At 37.4% G+C, this 20,253-nt stretch overlaps 1 protein-coding gene across 2 annotated transcripts in view; it reads left to right on the forward strand.

Annotated features, from left to right (window-relative positions):
• TTLL7 (tubulin tyrosine ligase like 7) overlaps positions 1 to 20,253 on the forward strand; it is a 144,660-nt gene that overhangs the window by 26,302 nt on the left and 98,105 nt on the right. Inside the window, exons 2-4 of one of the 2 annotated variants that reach the window (XM_035018164.1) lie at positions 17,580 to 17,681; positions 18,212 to 18,407; positions 18,611 to 18,742. In XM_035018164.1, coding sequence (XP_034874055.1) covers positions 18,383 to 18,407; positions 18,611 to 18,742 — 157 coding nt within the window. In that variant the 5' untranslated portion in view covers positions 17,580 to 17,681; positions 18,212 to 18,382. The remainder of the gene's footprint in view (positions 1 to 17,579; positions 17,682 to 18,211; positions 18,408 to 18,610; positions 18,743 to 20,253) is intronic. The other variant, XM_035018163.1, reaches the window with a different exon arrangement.

Consider the following 20,253-nt stretch of genomic DNA (forward strand, 5'->3'; position numbering starts at 1 on the left):
TGAAGGTCATCTCTTCCTCCTATCTAGTAAACTGGTAGTCTTTTTCTGTTGCTGTCTGCAAAATAATCACAACCTGCACTTTCCTAATAAAATGACTACTTCTTGGTTTTTTTCTTTTTGGATCTTTCCTTCTGTAATACTCATATGGTTGCCTAAACTGTACCTTTTTGGAAATCTTGTTCTCCCTTGAATTCTGTGACCCTGGAGTCTCCTCCTATTTCTGATGGTTATATATTACTCCCTTTTTAAAAACTGAGGTCACACACACAAATATATGTAACATATAGAGTAAACTGCACAAATCTTAAGGGTACAGCTTGATGGATTTTTAAGTATGTATACATTTATGTAAAGATCACCTAGGTCAAGATATAGAACATTTCCAGCATCCCAAAATGTTCTCTCATGACTATTCTCAGTCAGTGATCCCTGATCCTGCCTAGGGGTGACCTTTATTCTGACTTATATCACTTTAGGTTTAGTTTTTCCCATTCTTTTTTTTTTTTCTCTTTTACTTCTAGTGTAGTTAACATACAGTGTTATATTAGTTTCCGGTGTACAATATTGATTTCAACAATGTTATACATCACCCAGTACTCATCATGACAAGTGTACTCCTTAATCCCCATCACCTATTTCACCCGTTCCCCCACCCCCCTTCCCTCTGGTACCCATCAGTTTGTTCTCTATAGTTAAGACTGTTTATTGGCTTGTCTCTTTCTCTCTTTTTTTCTTCCTTTGCTCATTTATTCTATTTCTTAAATTCCACATATAAGTGAACCCATCTGGTATTTGTCTTCCTCTGACTGACTTATTTCACTTAGCATAATACTTTCTAGCTCCATCCATGTCATTGCAAATGGCAAGATTTCATTCTTTTTTATGGCTGAATAATATTCAGTTGTATATATATACCACATCTTCTTTATCCACTCATCTATTGATGGATACTTGGGCTATTTCCATAACTTGGCTATTGTAAACATTGCTACAGTAAACAGGAGTGCACGTATCCCTTTGAATTAGTGTTTTTGTATGTTTTGGGTAAATATGCAGTAGCACAATTACTGGATTATAGGGTAGTCCTATTTTTAACTTTTTGAGGAACCTCCATACTATTTTCCACAGTGGCTACAGCAGTTTGCATTCCCACCAACAGTGCAGAAAGGTTCCTTTTTCTCCACATCCTCACTGACACTTGTTTCTTGTGTTTTTTATTTTAGCCATTCCGACAAGTATGAGGTGGTATCTCATTGTAGTTTTGATTTGCATTTCCCTGATGATGAGTGATATTGAGCATCTTTTCGTGTGTCTTTTTGGGTGTTTTCTTTGAAGAAATGTCTCTTCATGTCTCCTGCCCATTTTTAAATTGGTTTATTTGTTTTAGGAGTGTTGATTTGTATAAGTTCTTTTTTTTTAATTTAATTTTATTATGTTATGTTATAAGTTCTTTGTATATTTTGGATACTAACCTTTTATCAGATATGTCATTTGCAGTATCTTCTCCCATTCAGTAGGCTGCCTTTTAGTTTCATTGACTGTTTCCTTTGCTGTACAGAAGCTTTTTATTTTGATGTAGTCCCAATAGCTTATTTTTGCTTTTATTTCCCTTGCCTCAGGAGGCATCTCTAGAAAAATGTTGCTACAGCTGATGTCAGAGAAATCACTGCCTGTGCTCTCTTCTAGGATTTTTATGGTTTCAGGTCTCACATTTAGATATTTAATCCATTTTGAACTTTTGTATATAGTGTAAGAAAGTGGTCCAGTTTTAGTTTTTTCCATTCTTGAACCACATCTAAATGAAATAATACAGAATATATAGACACACTATTTTATACCCAGCTTTCTTCACTCATCAGTGTGCTGTTAGCAGTTCATGTTGTGAATAGCTGTAGTTCATTCTTTTGTATTGTTGTGTAGTTCCATCATATAAATATACCACAATTTATGTATTCATTTTATGTTTCATTGATATTTGGGTTGTTTCTGGTTTGGGCTATTATTACTAAGGCCGATATTAACATTCTTGTCTGGGTCTTTTGGTAGACATATGTCCTTATTGGGATTGTTGATGTTTTGAGATAGAAAATGACACTAAGTATGAAATGTGAGGGAAAAGCTTTGGCAGTAGGAGCTGGAGTTCTAAGGAGAGTTAGGAACTAGAGGTTCAGCTGGTCTAAATCCCTTCTTTCCATATCTTTTTTTGTCCTTCACTTACCTTCTATTTTTAGGATATCTAGGACTATTGATGGGTTTTTACAGGGCAGAGGGACTAGAATGGGAAATTCATTATTGGAGATGGCAGAGGTCTCAGAACCTTAACAGCAGGAAGAACCAAGGATTATGTGCCAAGAACTAGAAGATAAGACTGAGTGGGCTGTAAAACTGCAGGGTCCAGAAGATGCATTCTGGGATGGGATACAGAGCCGAGAGTCCAGCAAACTCCAGGGAATGCAGTAGAGTTGACAGACAATTAACGTTCTGGCTGTGGGCCACTGAGGGGTATCCTGTGGATGTGAGCCACATATGACCATTCTCGCATCAACTCCATCAAAGTTACACACACACACACACACACACACACACACAAACCCAATCTAAGTAAATATAGAAACCTGCTATGCAAATACAACAAATAAACAATATAAACTATAGTATATTTGCTATGCAATATCAAATCTTCTAGCACCACCCACCTAAGCCAGACTGTCATTCTTAAATCCTCCATATGGAAACTGGATACCAGACCTTGCTAAGAACCAGTGCTAATATTTTAATATGATAACCAGGCTGTGGTGGATGTTCTATTGGTTGAATTTAAAGGTCATGTGTGAAATGGATCCATCAGGTAAAGGATGATTGAAGTCTTGGGCACAAATAATGTAATTTAGGGATAGTTGTTTGAGTTGATGCCCTCAGTGCCTTGCCCATATCCCTGGCACCTTACCACCTCATTATGCTCTTCCTATTTTCAATTGCCTGCCAATGTCCGCATTTCTTCCCCTAGGGCTTAAGAGGACTTTTCCAGAAGCCTTGGGACTAGGGACCCTTTGTGCAGGCCTCCTTCCCCTAACTCTCACTCACTTTCCCAGGAGGGCTGGAAGTGCCATGAAATTAATACATACTGCACCCCTACAGCAGTGCTTAACCAGTGATTGACCCCTGTTTGGGTTAACTCTGAAGCAGTTGTATTTTACACTGGTCTCTGAGTTCCCTAGGGAATTAAACTCCAGCCGCCCACAGTGTAGCTGGCTTTGTAACTTACCCTTTACTGGCTGCCTTCTCTTCCCTGTCTCACTTCCCTGATCCCCTATCAGTATTTCTTGCACATCCCTAAATAAACTACTTGTACTTGAATCCTCATTTTAGGGTTTGTTTCTGGGGAACTCAAACTAAGATCTTTTGAATAATACCCACAAGTAAAAAGGCAGGCAAGGGAAGAAGAACTGCAGGTCATTTATTTATTTATTTTTGATTAGTAATTATTTTAATTTCCGACTGCTGCCTGGAGTTTCTATGTGGACATGATGTTGATAATCTCAAACCTGACATGGCCAAACTGAAATCAGTTGCTCCCACTTTGATTAGGAAAAAAAAGATTTCTAGGACTTTACTTTCTTTCCATTTGTCTCTAAAGGGAAAAATTTTTATTTTTTTATTTTTTGTTTTTTTAAAGATTTTATTTATTTATTTGACACAGAGAGAGAGAGAGCATAAGTAGGCAGAGCAGCAGACAGAGGGAGAGAGAGAAGCAGGCTCCCCGCTGAGCAGGGAGCCCGATGCGGGGCTCGATCCCAGGACCCTGGGATCATGACCTGAGCCGAAGGCAGACGCTTAACTGACTGAGCCACCCAGGCACCCCACAAAAGGAAAAATTTTTTAAATGAATTCAGTATGTACTGTGTGTTCCTAATTTTTCTGATTTGGGGTGTGAATAGCATTTCAAACAAATATAACTGGTACTGTAACTTCACTGCTAGCTATTTTTACTTGATGATCTGAGTCTTGGCTTGAATTCCTGGAATCTGGGATCACTTAGTTTACATTTTGATTTACTCTAGAAGTGTTAACCTCAGAGGTAGTTTAGTAAATATTCCAAGTACCAAAATAAATGCAAAATGTAATTCACACTCATAATGCTTATGTACTACTTAGAAATCAGTCTCTTTTGGAATTAGCCAATTTTATAGATTTATTTTAAGAGGTTTTATTAATACTGTATAGAAAAATTCATCCTGACATATGATTCCTAATTGATTATTTCCATAGCTTTGCTTTAAAATATTCTGAACTTTCACAAAAAAAATGGATTGTGACATGTAAAACAGATAGATGGATATATAATATAATATATTATATATATTATATCCCAGCTGAGGTATATTTGTTTAGGTTTAGTAAATTAAAATAGATATTCTACAATTTTATCACTCATTCATGATAAAATAAATGATATTATACAATTTATTGTAAATCATTTATATTCTTTCTCAAATAATTATATGCCTCCCACATGAGTAAAAATTTTTCATAGCCAGTTTTAATGATTATACAATAACCCATTGTTTGGCTATGTCATAATTTACTAAATTTCTCTATTGGATATGTTTAGGTTGTTTTCAGTTACAGCCGTAAATAATGTCTTGATGTACATCCCTATTCACTAATATGCCTCAACATTTTGGGTGATTTTATTAGGATAGGTTCCTAGAAGCGGAATTATCAAGTTAAGAGCTTAAACACATTACATATTTTAGATTTTTGCTGTATTTTTAATTGCTTCCTAGAATATTTTCTTTAGTGGGTGAAAAAAATTATAAGCTACCTTAAATGAATGAATTAGTAACATATTGTTTTGAGTTTGGTTTCAGTTGTTGGGATTTTAATTTATTGCGTTCGGTTTTCTAATGTTAATAGTACTAAAGTCAGTGGATTGTTCTTAAAGTGATAGTTTATGTACACAAAAGCAGTATGTTTAGCTTTGTGTTATATGAATTATTACTTATAAATAACATTTCAAATTTATTAATGTAACATTGATTGGAGTCAGTATTATCTAGAGAGTAAACTGCAAAATTTAACCATTATCTGTCATGACCAGCTTGTTCTAGTGTATTTGCATCCTCCCTAGAAACCTAAATATTTTATTTACCAGATTACTTTATTACTTCATGGTCATTTTACTAACAGTAAACCTGAGTAAAATAATGTAACCAGGAAACCACTAACATTGAATATCATCAAATGGATGTTCTCGATAAATTTCTAAGAATATACATGTTTACTTTCAGATAATAATTGTAAACAATAAAATGAATAGAAATTTTTTGCAACAATTGTTTAAAATTATTAATTTAATTCAAGACACTTATGGAGTGCCTATGGTGCTCAGAAGGTGTTGCTGTATTCAAGGGAAAATTGCTCTCTTGTGTAAATTTTTCTTTATTACAATGAATAAGAATGTTCTCATTCTGAGAACATAGATTTTATATTGAAATAAACATTTGCCAATCTTTAACTCATTCTTGTCAGTAAGAAGAATAAATTATATAAAATTAAAGCATCAGCAGGGAGAACTTCTTTAATATTCATTATTAACTTTACATCTTTAATGTTTATTATGAATATTCCTCACTGCAACTTACCACCTCTTTGGGTGAAGGAAAATTCCATTATCCATTGTTATAGATTGAGATTATGAAGTCAGCATTCTCATTTTTCTTTGACAGCAGAAGATGGGACGTCAGTCCTAGGTTGAGAAAAATATCTCTGTTCTCTAGCCTCAGTGTCACAAGAGACCAAAAGAAATGGTAATTTTCCAGGCCAGTATCCTCGCTGACTCTTATTAGTGTTTGTAATAAAACCTATTCTGCTTGGAGCTCAGCTGCTTTACAGTCTTACCGACCTAGAACCCAGTTGAGAGTTAAGAAGTAGATATAATTGTCATCTGCACAGTGGAGGTGGAGTAATGTCTTCATTGAAAACATGAATTTAGGTATAATCTGTTTGCCTTTGGATCTCATACTAAAATTCTTATCCCCATAGTGGAAGGGTGAGGAAAAGAGGTGATGAGTAAGGAGAGCAGAGAAACTGGCAGGCAACTTCCTTGGGGATTAGGTGTGATGGAGGGGTAGGTACTCACGATTTCAGTATTTTTCTGGTCCAATAATGTTAGCCAGGGTCATAACCGCACACAGCTATGATATTGGCCTCCTCTGATTTTTGCCAGGGAGCTTGCTATTCTTTTTGACAGTGCCTGGGGCATGGTGCTTTCCCACACTTTTCTCCAAATCAGGTGAGTTCCCTGAAGCAGCAGAAGTGCTGCCTTTCATGCCTTGCCCAGCCCAGGTAGAACAGCTGCATGGATGGAAGTGGAGGGTGATGGGGTATGGGGACGTCTCCAAGCTCAAATGCCGCTTCCACTGTTCTTACTCCGAGTTCAGTAGTTCTTGTTGAATAAAGCCTTCTTGTAAGCCTTTGGGCATTTTCCAGGGTCCTGAAAAGGGTTTTGACAATTCTGGCAGTTTTATCATTGTTTTGGGAGAGCAGAATTGCTGAACTCCTCACTCCACTGTTTTGGAAGTTCTGCATTCTGGGTCCAATTTTAATCAGAATGTTGGAAGTTATATTTTGAGTGAGACCTGAGTAGAAAACCTTTCCAGATCATGAGTGCCCTAAATTATACTTTTTTTTTCTTTTTTTGTGGCCAAAGATTTTAGAATTTTAGAGCTAGAGGGGGTCTTAATTCCATTTTCTCTTTTTTCAGATTAATAATTGGAAACGTTAGTGCCTTGTGCAGTTATGACACAGATTGTTGGTGTCAGAATTGGGTTTGGAAATGGATCACTCACAAGGCAGTCCTTGCTTCCCCTTTTCCTGTGCAGGGGCAGGTACTGATGTCCTTTTTCTGCAGACTCAACTCTTTGCCACTGAGCTAATCCTGCCCAAATCAAAGAGTACATGAAGATTCTCAGCCCTGCTGTTGAGTGACGTCTTGTATGAGTTGTGCTGCCTTGAACCACAAGCTCAGGGTTGGGGCCTAGCAATCTTTAAGCTCTCCAGGAGATTCTGATGCACATTTAATTTTGAGAACTGCTGGCATAGAGTAAAGGCCCACCATGTCTTTGAAGTTGTCATTAGTTCTGCACTCTAGAAATTCTGATAAGCCGGTACACTGCTATTTTTCATCACAGTTAAGATCATTTTCATTGTAAGACACATTGTCTGGATATAATATTACTGTTCTCTGGTTAACTTCAGGCACTGCTTCTATTCTGTGTTCCATTATTGTTCATTAGAATAAAGGACAAAAATAGTTCTTACCTTTGCATTGCCATAAAAGGACTAGTTTCACATCAAAGATTATAGTGCCAGATAAACAGTGTTTTAAAATGCCTGGAATGACTTTTGGGAAATATTCTTATTTTAAAATAGGCTAAACTTATTGAAATATAGTTAAGTTTAATTAGTTTTCTTAATAGTGGGCCTGTTAAGGGGGCACCTGGGTGGCTCAGTCAGTTAAGCGACTGCCTTCGGCTCAGGTCATGATCCTGGAGTCCCGGGATCGAGTCCCGCATCGGGCTCCCTGCTCGGCGGGGAGTCTGCTTCTCCCTCTGACCCTCCTCCCTCTCATGCTCTCTGTCTCTCATTCTCTCTCAAATAAATAAATAAATAAATAATCTTTAAAAATAGTGGGCCTGTTAGATAAAGCCTATTAGTATTTTATTTCTTTACAAAGATTGATCTTATAAATTCACTTTGCACCTAGAAACAAAATAGTTGTATTATTCTTTCCTTCCTTAAGATCTAACAGTTATACACATCTTGGTTTAGCTGATGGAGGCATGCAGAGCATTATATGAGCTCAGCCTGTACATTTTCTTTTTTCTGTATGGATTTTCTAAACTTTGACAGCATGAATCTCAGACCATGGTGTAATTTTATTGGGATTTAATTTAATTTACAGGGATTTGAAAACTGTGTCAAATTTACCTGATTCTAGAAGTTAATACAATTGAAAATTTCTTATTTTAAGTTCAAAACCCCCTAACAAATAGTATCCCTCTGATATGGTAGCTCAGTAGTTTAGCTCCGATGTTTCAGGCTCTGTGTTTGAGATTGAAGAATATGTAATTTAAAAGACATTTTTAAAGCTGCTGCCTGGGAGCCAGTTGTCTTATGGAGGAAACGTACAATGAAGCTTCCTTTTATTTCATTTGAGTTGTGGCATTTTATGGAAGGTCATTTTGTGGTAATTCTCTTTATTTAAAAAACAAAATTAAAAATGGAACCTAAGTTCATTATTATTTGTAGTGGTTAGGAACCTGGTTTAAGCAAAAAAGAAATTCTTTAGTTCGGGAATATGTTATCTATCTTTCTCTCTGCCTTCTTTATGTGACTTCATCCTTAGGTTCTGTGTGGGTGTGAGGTGGGGACCAGCAATGCAGGTAGGTACCCTCTCAGATTCAAATCCAGCTCAAAAGAGAAGCTATATTCTTTAAGAATCTGAAAATGAGTTCTGGGCTTGACTCTTGCTGGTCTTAGTTGGATCCTGTGTTCGTCTCTGAACCAGTTCCATGGCCAGGAAGATGGGATTCCACAGTTATTTTAGATCTAAGTCATTTGGCCAGTCTTGGAGCCAGGATCGGCATCAACCCCATCTAAAGCATGTGGATCAAGGGGGAATAGTGCTTTACCAGCAGATATCCAGATTACTGCTCACAGAAAATAGGTGAGTGTAAGCTGTGGCAAAAATGATATGTCCAAAGGCATTGTGCTTATGACTTTGCATTTAGGCTGGTATATCTTCTTCAGAAACCAAAACAATAAATTCTGTAGGAATAGCACGTCCATTACAAGGTGCATTTAGATGTTGGTAACAGAAACTTAAAGTAATAATGAGTTAACAAGATGGAGGTTTATTTTCTCTGGATGTAGGCAGTCCAAAACTTATGTAGCATTTCCATGATAAAACCAATGTATCTTTGAATTGCTGCAGCTCCTGCAGTTGCATTTACATTCCAGGTGGAAGGGGGAAAAAAAAAAAGCAAGTAAATGAGTGTCCACCAATTGTCTCCCTTCCTGCTCAACAACTTCCACTTATATCTCATTAACTAGGATTTGGTCACATGGCCATATACACTTGTAAGGAAGTCTGGGAAATGTGGTTATTCATACTGGCACAATGCCACCCTTAACAACCCAGTATTTTGTTAGTATGGAAGAACTAGTGGATTGCTATTAGGCAGGTAGCTAGTGGTCTTTTGACATGTGTTAACTTATTAACTGATATGGATGATGTAGGAGGCTTATTTAACAATGCAATGAATTTTATATATTTAAGATTTAAAACTCATTTTAGAAGTAGCTAGAAATACAAATAATAAAACTAATCATACCCTAAAATTGGTAATGAGGTATGCACTGAATTGGTATCAAATAAGGTCAAAGGAAGAGTTAAAGATGGTTCTAATTGGGGCACCCGGGTGACTCAGTCAGTTAAGTGTTTGCCTTCAGCTCAGGTCATGATCTCAGGGTACTGGGACCAAGCTGAGCAGGGTTGGGCTCCCTGCTCTGCTGGGCGTCTTCGTCTCCCTCTCTCTCTCTCTGCCCTGCCCCCCCCCACTCGTTCTCTCTGTCTCTGTCTCTCAAATAAATAAATAAATAAATCTTTAAAAAAAAGATGATTCTAATTTATCTGTCTCTTGGATGTTTGGCTATAGTGATGTCCTCTGCCAAGATAAGGAACATAAGAAGAAGTGCCAGGTTTTCAGGGGAAGTTAAAGAGTTAAGTTCTGGACATTTAAAACTATAAATGTTGGTATCAGATGACATTCGGGTGATGTCATTTGTTCACCAGCTAAGCAGCTGCACATTTTGATATCTATTGTGCATTTTCTGGCAGAGAACAGAGAACTGGATATTTTAGAAATTTTCCGCTTCTCCTAGTCCCTCTCTTTGACCTTGTGATCTAGGTTACTGAAAGTTAGGGAGAGCTGGGTCCACAGGACCACAGTTCCAACTCCATAGCTTAGAACAAGAGAAGTCTTGGTGTAGTCAAGCATAGGTTGGGTGTTTTGAGGATGTGAGGTTCAACTGTCTTAGATTTGGTACTGTTCTTTGCAGGGTAAGGGAATGAGAGGAGGCAAAAATGGATTCACAAAAGTGAGTGATATATGCAAAAATTAACTGATAACATCACATGTTATTCCTAAGGAGCAAGTGAGACTTTTTTTAAGCTACTGGAGAATTAGAACTGCAGTATTATATTCTAAAGGAAATGCACCCATAGAGGCTTTTGACCCTACTTAAGCATTTTATGAAATCACCTTGTCTTTTGTCACTTTATTAACTGAATTATAGATGTTACGTTTTTGAACTTTATTTAGTTCAACATTTACTGAATAAGATTTTTGCCCTTTTCATTATTCTAAGTACTGAAAATAAAACAACTATTAATATGGGAAAAATGCCTTCAAGGTATGCTGTAGTATCATTACCTATTTATCAGTTTCTGTTTTTTTGTGTCATACTAGGCTAAGTTTCAAAGATAAGACATTCTACAGAGCTTAGTGGACATTTTGTATGGATGCTGTAATTTAACGAAAAACATCGAACCAATAATAAGCAGGCTAAGGCAATTTGGAAAACAAGCAGTACATTAGTGGGAGCTACTGTTGCTCAAAGTCAATATTAATTGTAACTAGAATGAATAAATAGTAGTTCTGTTTATTCTTATATAATGTCACACTTGGCCTCTTTCAGGTTTTTAGAAGTGGTTGATCAAATGGTTTTTTTTCAGGTCTAAAACACTACAGATCTAGCTTTTGGGAATATACCCCGTCTGAGAAAGAGACAAAAGTTTCTATGTTCAGGGAGTAAGTAGCTTCTCTGAAAACCTTTTTAATTTGTGCACACACTGAGTGGTGCCAATGTATTATTGTTAGGACTGTTGTTTGGGTGATGTCATTTGTTCACCAGTCAGGCAGCTGGGCATTTTGAAAATCTATTGTAATTTCTTGGCAGAGAGCACAGAAATGGGAGCAGTTAGCTTTGGAATGGACCTTTCTGTTTAATTAAAACTATTTTATATATAAAAGTAGAGGTTTTCCTTATCTACAATCACTAATTCTGTTGTGTTATTTTCTCTTTTTTTCTATGCTTTTCTGCAAATATAAAACTGAAATCATCTTACCCCTCAAAATGACTCTTCTTTCTGCAGGCATTTTCTTGATGAATGACGCCATCTTCTACCCAGTTCCTCTAAACCAGAAATCTGCAAGCCATCTGAGATTACTTTTCCTTTACTGATCACCAACTTCTGTTCCTATTCTGTAGTAGCAGTATTCTTTTGCCCTCTGTCTGTTGCTTCTATCTGTGATCAAGCTCGTACCATCTCTCTTCTGGACTTTTGTAACACCCTCTTAGGACCCTGTGTCCATTCTTGCCCCTCTCCGATCCAGTGCCCATGATTACTGTCAGCGTAATCTATTAAACAGAAAGTTGGATTGTGTTACTCCTTTTTAAGTCCCTCAGTGACTCCACATTACTTGTGAGTCAGGATCAGACCTAAGTTTCCAACAGTGTGACTGACTTAGAACACAATTCTTCCAAGGAAACATATGATGGTTCAAACAAAAGAATCTTGGCTATTTTATTTTTACCTATTATTTCAGAAGCCTAAACCATGATAAGGGTATATTCATTCTTTGTAATAGGAATGACATCTTTGGTGCCCTTTCTCTGTAGAACAGGACTGGCTAATTGCATCCTCTCCCTTCCTCTCAAGAGGTATCAGAGTTGGTCTTTATCATCCCCATGTAGTTCTTTACACTTTTATTTCATATGCATTAATTCCTAAGTGATCTTTCTCTCTCTCTCTCTCAGTGTATACCATATGTTATTATTTTATGTAATTTTAAACTTTATATTAATAATATACTAGTTTGTATTCCTCAACTTTTTTTCATCTGCATTATTTGTGTGATTCATCATGTAGTTCTAGCTCATTTATTTTTACTTGTGTATAGTTCTCTCACTGTATGTATGCACCAACAGTATACGCAATGTTGTTGTCCATCTGCAACCCCTCTCCCCACAACCCACCACTTTTCATTTCTGAAAAGGTCAAGTTACTATGCTCCTGGCTCAGTGCTTCAGAGAAGATGGTATATTATTGATCTTTGTGGTTGCTGTTAATCCTCCTCATATGTTTAATGATTTTTGGTAAATTATCTTTAAAATGAATGTCTTGACTGGTCAGCATTGGTAGCTGGTTTGGGCTCAAATAAGGAATGTAAACTATTTTTTTAGATTAACAAAATCTTACCTCACTTAGCAGGGCTGTCTCCAGTAGTAAATAAGATCCTTTGTAGCAAATATCTTCCTTTCTAGCTGCTCAGAGTCCTGCTTGACAAACGCTTTCTCTTGCACTTCTTGCTTGGCCAGGTGATTTCTAAGTCATCCATGTGGTTCTACTTTAGAAGACCAGTGGGGAGGGAATGGACTCCAGCAGTAATGTCCTCCACTTTCCTGGAGTATGCCCATGCTACCAGCTGTTGGCCCTCTAGTCCAGTGGTTCTCAAACTTTAGCCTGCATCAGAATCACCTAGAGGGCTTGTCAGTTGTTGGGCCTCATTTCCAGAATTTGATTAAAAAGTTCTGGGGTTGAGCCCAAGAGTATGCATTTCTAATAAGTTTGCAGGTGGTGCTGACACTGTTGTTCCTGGACCATATTTTGAGAATCACTGCTCTAGGCCAACATTTCCTAATCTTTATTCTATTTTTTTGACTCATAGGGTCCTTTAACATTAATGTGTAATTTCATATCACTTATATGAATTTTAAAATTGTTTCATAATTTTGTAATTTTCACATGTTATACAGAAAGACTTTAAGTTAAAAAAAATTTACATCAGTCTGGTATTAAACATTATGGTCATCTAGAGCCTTGCTACTCAAAGTGTGAGCTGTGGACTAGCATACCTGGGGACTTGTTAGAAATGTAGACTCACAGGCCCCACCACAGAACTAATGAGTCAGAATCTGAGCTTCAACAATATTCCCACATGATTGGCATGCACATTAAGTTTGAGAAACCCCTGGTCTAGAGCTCACATTAAATCCAATCCTGATAATATCAAATAAGAAACATTTCAGATTTTAATGTTGAAACATTGGCACATGTTTCACTTACCTTCATTTTCTTACTTGTACTTGAGGAAAATCACTATCTCTTTGAAAATAAAAATAATATATAAAATTTGGTTTGGGAACCAAGTGCTGAAATTTAATGATGTGTTACAGTGCAACAATAGGCAAAATTGTATTCATGACCTGATGTCTGGAAATATTACCTTCTTTACACACAAAAAAATAACTGCCTCATTTTGATAATTTTCATGAAGTAATAGATTTCTGACCGCAGCTTGCAATAACCTCTCTCCAGTAATACACTATATGTGTGGAGAGTGTTTTTTCCCCAAAGTAAAAGCTTAATTGTATATAATTTTTGCTATATTTATTATTTTTCAATTATTTTGAAGCAATAGTAGAAACATCTTTCATCAGATAATTACAGTTTAGAAATGCAGAGAGGATTATTTTGAGGCAGATTTGCAGAATTAACATTTAAAAATTTTCTTATACCTTGTGTTTCAATGTCATTGTTCATTATACCTCTTTTCTTTAGACAACTATTTATGTGGATAATAATAACAGGGCACATTTTAGGGTTGTGAAGATCAGAGTTTTATATGGAAAAACCTAGAAGAGTGCCTGGGCACATAGTATGTTTTATATTAAGTGACTGCATCAACCCCATCCTTCCCCTTTACTTACTTGTGTTCTTCCTTTTCCTCATCGGTGTTATTACAGTCCATAGCAGCTAAGGATGGAGAAGTTTAATTATCCATTGTATAAAATCAAGGGGCAGATGGAGCTCAGTACAAGTCTCAGCCTTTTTTTTTTTTTTTTCCCAGTCAGAGGAGAATACTATAAAGTGGAGCTATGGAGAACGAGAAAATAGTGTCCAGGGGTAGGTGGCAAGGTTCAAATAGGGAGTGATTAATTGGTTGGAGTCTGTAATGGGTAATAGTTGTTCGTGTTACTTACTGGCTTTCATTCCTTTATGAGGTGAGGGGAGGGGCAAAGGGAGAGGGAGAGAGAGAATCTTAAGCAGGCTCTATGCCCAGAATGGAGCCCCATACGGGGCTCAATCTCACGACCCTGAGATCATGACCTGAGCCAAAATCAAGAGTTGGATGCTTAACTGACTGAGCTACCCAGGCGCCTCCTAGCTTTTATTCCTGTTGGTCATATGGTATGATTCTTGTTGGCAGGGGTCATATGACTTATTTAGGCCATTAACTTGTGAGTAGAAATTTTGTGTGTCATTAGTTGCCTATCTATACAAGATCCTCCAAAACTCTTTCCCTCTGGCGCAGTGACTGTTTTAGGGTGATGGCTGCTCTAACAGCTTGGGTTCCTATGTGACTGAAATGCAGAGCATCCCTGGTTGGTATGTAGCATGATTAAGAAATAGACCTTAGGTACTTTAAGCTCCTGAGATTTGGGGGATGTTTATTATTGCCGTGAAATGTAGCCTGTCCTAAAACAGATTCTTCTTGATGGGTTTTGAGAACTGAAAAGTCATACAATAGGATAGCGAGTATGGAAGGGGGATGGGAGTAATTCAGATGCCAAGAACTATGATGCTGGGAGACAAGAACCAAAGAGAGTCATCAGCAGTGTGTGAAAATTTAATATCAGTACTGGGGACACAAAGTGGAGGGAGGGGTTGGGATCTCTCTGCCCCTCCTCTTTCCCTGTCCATCAGAAGAGTGATACACTATCAAAAGTATATAAAACTAGTTATATACACTGTGAAACGTGTTTGTTCTCCTTGTCAGTGTGAAAATAGTAATTTAAAAGTCAATGTAGAAAATAAATACCGAGGAACACCAGGATTTAGGAAAAAGAACCATATTGGAGGGCTTTAAGAGTGCTCACTGCCACAGAAATGTTTCCCCATTCCCTCCCCATCACACATGTTCACACCCTCACCATGCTTTCATGCACATATGTACACATACGCATCAGATTTTTATCAACTCCACTTGTGACAACAGGTCATTACTCCCCTTCAAATATCACCTTCCCCATGAGGACTATCTGGATTCTGTATTTAAAATTGCAACCCTTCTCCTTCCTTTCCCCCCACACTCTTGATCTCCTAACCAGTTGTGCTCCCTCCCTCCATAGTACTTAGCATTTTCTATAGTTTACTTAATATGTTCGCTGTTATTGTTTGTCTCTCCCGCACTAGAATGCAAGCACCACAAAGAAAATTGTTGTCTCTTTCATTCACTGAGAATAGACACTGATATATAAAAGTATTTGTTGAATTGTAGTATCTTCATGAAGGAAAAAAGCAGAAAACCGTCTGAATATGGATAGCTGCCTTGGTGTTCTGAAAAGAGAGATTAAATCTGATGTAACTTTGTGATCTCAACTACATTTTAAACCACAGCTTGTTTCTCTTGCTCTCATTCCCTAGCTTTTAAAATAGCTCCAGTCAAGCAGAATTAAGCTTCTTTGTGAAATTTTCAATATGTCATATTTAAAGACTGAATTTTGAAGGTAAACAAACTTTGCAGCCGAGTTTAAGAAACCCTTGGCTAAAGTATTTCGGAGGTAACTGAAACATGCTGTGTGCTTCTGAAAAGTAGGTAACCATGGCTCATTTGAGCGGTGTGATCAGTCTGTCCTCTCATGTCTCTCACTAAGAATAAAGTGAAATGGTTAGAATTGGGATGGTAGAAATTAAATAAGGCCTATAAATGGATAGACTAAATTTAAGGCCTTTAAATTCCTGTGTGGTGGGGGAAGAGTTAACAGTTCTTGTTTTGAGCTTTATACTAATCAGAGTAGTTCGGCTCATTATTTAAGTCAGAAATTAACAATCTGCTTTTAGAGCCTGTAACAACTACTAACTTATTGTCAGTATAGTTAGGCAGACATTGTCTCACACTCTTGTTGACTTTGTCACCTACTTTAAATATAATACGTACTCTGTTACCATAAGAGGATCTTTGTTTACTCCAGTAACAAGTTGTTGGACAAGGACTTGTAAACCCAAATAGTTACCTCCCTGAGGTATCAGAGAGCTTCCAGAAAGAAATCACACTGAACTTTAGACCACTCCTTTCTTTATTCTGAAAAGCAATCCAGTCTATTTCCAGCTTGGAATTGGGAGCTGAGATCAGGCTAGGGATGTTTACTGTGATTTCTCTGTTTGGTTTGAAGTATTGTGATTTCCCACAATACGCCCATATCTTGCAGCTTGTACTGCAATTGGGTTGCCAATTTTTTTTTTTTTTTTTATGTCTATATAGTATATTAGCACAGTGTCTGAAAATAGTGGGGCTTTGTGAATAGTATGGACAACTGGACAGAATGGGGTTCAAAACCTAGGTTTTCTATTTTATAAACTGTTACCTTGGCTTATTTAACTTATTTAGCCTTAATTTCCACATATGGAAAATTGCAGAAATGATATCTAAATTCCAGGTTTGTTAATGAGGTAAGATATTTTAGATTCTTAACAGTGCCTGCCCACAGTTGGTCTGTAATAAATAATAGTTTCCTAGCTTTCAGATTGAATTATTCTAGATAACTATTCTACTAAAAATGGTACCTGAGAACAAACTAAGTTCTAAATTTTCTTTAATAATGAATCTTCTTCTTCTTCTTATTATTATTTTTAAAGATTTTATTTATTTGACAGAGAGAGACACAGCGAGAGAGGGAACACAAGCAGGGGGAATGGGAGAGGGAGAAGCAGGCTTCCCACGGAGCAGGGAGCCCGACGCGGGGCTCGATCCCAGGACCCTGGGATCATGACCTGAGCCGAAGGCAGACGCTTAAGGACTGAGCCACCCAGGCGCCCCAATGAATCTTATTATTAATAATGACTATTGGATGTGATGTATATAAGAGTCACATTTTATGTAGCTGAATTTCTGATAAACCTAATAATCTCCTGATAAAGGTTTTGATACCATACCTTTGTTTATCATAATAGGTTTTATAATTTTTCAATGTGTTTAGAGACAATTTTACAAGAACTCAAAGATTCTTACATTGTGAAGGGAGAAATTAGAAAATTGATAGTATAGACTGGGAAGTATAGTATAGTCAGGGCATGAATACCTAGGTTCATACATACACAGTGAAAATACAGGTGTAATATAGGCCATGCTGCGGTGTAGCCAAATCAAATTAGTTCATTAAAAAATGTTTATAGCGGGGCGCCTGGGTGGCTCAGTTGGTTAAGCGACTGCCTTCGGCTCAGGTCATGATCCTGGAGTCACAGGATCGAGTCCCGCATCGGGCTCCCTGCTCGGCAGGGAGTCTGCTTCTCCCTCTGACCCTCCTCCCTCTCATGCTCTCTGTCTCTCATTCTCTCTGTCTCAAATAAATAAATAAAAAAAATCTTTAAAAAAAAAAAATGTTTATAGCATTCCTCTGTGTGCCCAAATAAGCTCGTTGTAATAACAAAATTGTTTTCATTTTTTAAGGCACAATTCAAATGTGGTCTACTTTATGGGGTCGTCACCTTCCTCCCCGCCGACTGCTGCCCCCCTCCTTAATGAGAAATCCCTTTTCTCTGTATTCTTCTGGTATGTGATCTCTGTCCTGGCACCTACTTCACTGTCATAAGAAAAGTAATGCTGCACCTAAGTGTCAGACATTGGGTTGAAGGTTGTGTGGAGTCCTAGTTAAGGGCACTGACTTTGACATCAGAGAGATGTTAATTTTAATTTGTCACTTGTTGTGTAAAGATTTGTCCTTTCTGAGATCAGTTTACTTAACAGTAAGACAGGGATAAAAGCTTCTGCCTCATGGTTTTGTTCAAAGATTAAGTGGCTTAAGTGGCCCACGATAGTAAGTGTTCAATAGATGGTTATTGTTGGTGTATGGCACGTTATTTATTGTGTGTAAATATGACATGCGACTGAAATAAAATCTCCTCCCTGTGCACTTTTTAGGACAGGGAACTATCACTTGGCATTTTGCATACGGTTTAGTAAGTTAACAAATACTTGTTGATAGAATACATTAACTTTCACCTTCACTTGACTTTTAAAAAGAACAGAAACATTTCATAGAAGTTGTCCTCTAAATGACTTTGTTTTAAAAATCCCTGCAGGTACTTTCTCATCCCATAACTTCAGTGTCCTGAAATCTGAGGATTCCGCCAAGATAATATGCTGGGAACTTGCAGTGAGTTGGAGCCATATCCTACTTAGGCGAATGCAGGCCTTCCAGATTTCCTGAGAGCTTGGTATAGCAGCACACACACTAACAGGCGCAGGCAATAATGCCGTCTTTGCCTCAAGAAAGAGGTAAGCGGATTGATGTAGTCACGTTATTATACATCCTCACTGAGAATTTTTTCTAAGAATCAAAAATTAATTGAGGATTCTTAAAGAACCAGAATTTATAGTTTTACTTTTTTTTTTTTTTTTTGTGGTGGGGCAGCTGTGTTCTCTGCTATGGAATTTTTGTTATTTTAGTGATATCTGATTGGTTTACATTTCTTTTAAAGTTATTCAGGGACCCTCTCCCCTGGATCTGAATACAGAATTGCCTTATCAAAGCACAATGAAAAGGAAAATCCGAAAGAAGAAAAAGAAGGGAACCATTACAGCAAATGTTGCTGGGACAAAGTTTGAAATTGGTGGGTCTCCTCAGAATCATGAGGTTTTCCTCACTGTTGGAAAGACTAAATTCAGGGAGATATCTTTTGTGTAATTGATTTTTAAATGCCTTCTCTAAATTGTTCTTTTTTATGAGATATTTAACATGTTAATAAACAAAAACATCAATGTAAACTAAAAGCTTTAGCTACTCATGGGATGGTATTATATATATGTGATTTTGGTTAATACTTATTTTTTAAATCAAGTATGAAGGAAACATTAAACAGATTAAAATGTTAGATGTAAAATTAAAAAAGTACAAAATTTGAGATTTTTATTAAACAATGACTGACTTCAGGAAGAGAGTAGAAACACATTTCTCTCTGTGTTTTAAAAAATTGTTTTGATGACGCTGTTGCTTTTTATTAATGAAATTCCAGTTTTAATGTATAAGCAGTATCTGTGGTATAGAGAATAGATAAGAAGAATAATTGTTTTAAATTAAGATACACTTGCCTAGCATTGCAGAACTCTTAACAAATACCAGAAGTACTCAACTAATCTTCCTCTTAGCCATTCTGCTTTAAGAGAGTTAAGGAAAGGGGCGCCTGGGTGGCTCAGTCGTTAAGCGCCTGCCTTCGGCTCAGGTCATGATCCCGGGGTCCTGGGATCGAGTCCCACATCGGGCTCCCTGCTCAGCGGGAAGCCTGCTTCTCCCTCTCCTGCTCACCCTGCTTGTGTTCCCTCTCTCGCTGTGTCTCTCTCTCTGTCAAATAAATAAATAAAATCTTAAAAAAAAAAAAAGAGTTAAGGAAAATCATACGAAGTTCAAGGATGTTAATTATTCTTACCCTTATTCATCTTTGAGAGTCTCATTTCCATTTACAGTAATTCACCAAAGTTCTTGGGCAATCAGTGGAATACTTCATTGGAATTGAGGTGCCCCGAGACTCTCTTCGAACAAGTGGTCCTCAGAGGCGGGGACTTGAAGCAAGTTAGCATGGGAGGGTGAGATGCAAAAGATTCAGGGTTTATTTGCAGCATGTTTTCTAGAAACAAGACTAAGGTGACCATTGTTAAAGTGATTGATGGTTGGTGTTAACTTATCCTCTTACTTTTAAGGTTCTGGTGGGGTTCATAAGGAACCTTGATCTATAGGAGAGTGTTTCAGTTCACTTCCCTCTCACTTTCCCAGGAAGTTTTCCCAGGGCTGAAGTTGCCTTAGCATTCTTTATACTGATTCCTACCTCCTTGCTGAACCTTTGCCGTGGTGTTTAACAGAATTCCTGGCTCAGTCCTTGGATCAGGGACTGTTGGGAGAACACAGAGCCAAGTATGGGGAAGGAAAAGAGAGAATTGGCCATGTGTCAAGGAGAAAGTGCTACCTTGCTTCTCCCTTATTTAAGCAAGTGATATGCAACAGCTTACTTCTTATAATTTAACTCCTGCTCTCTTGACAGTTTGAATTACATAATGAAAATACACTTAAGCCATAGTCAGCACACCTGTGTTTTTGCCCTGGTGTTGCCTGTTTCTTCATGTAGACTAC

The sequence above is a fragment of the Mirounga leonina genome, unplaced genomic scaffold (genome assembly GCF_011800145.1).
Source record: "Mirounga leonina isolate KUSES-001 unplaced genomic scaffold, KU_Mleo_1.0 Mir_173, whole genome shotgun sequence".
Taxonomy (NCBI): Eukaryota; Metazoa; Chordata; class Mammalia; order Carnivora; family Phocidae; genus Mirounga; species Mirounga leonina.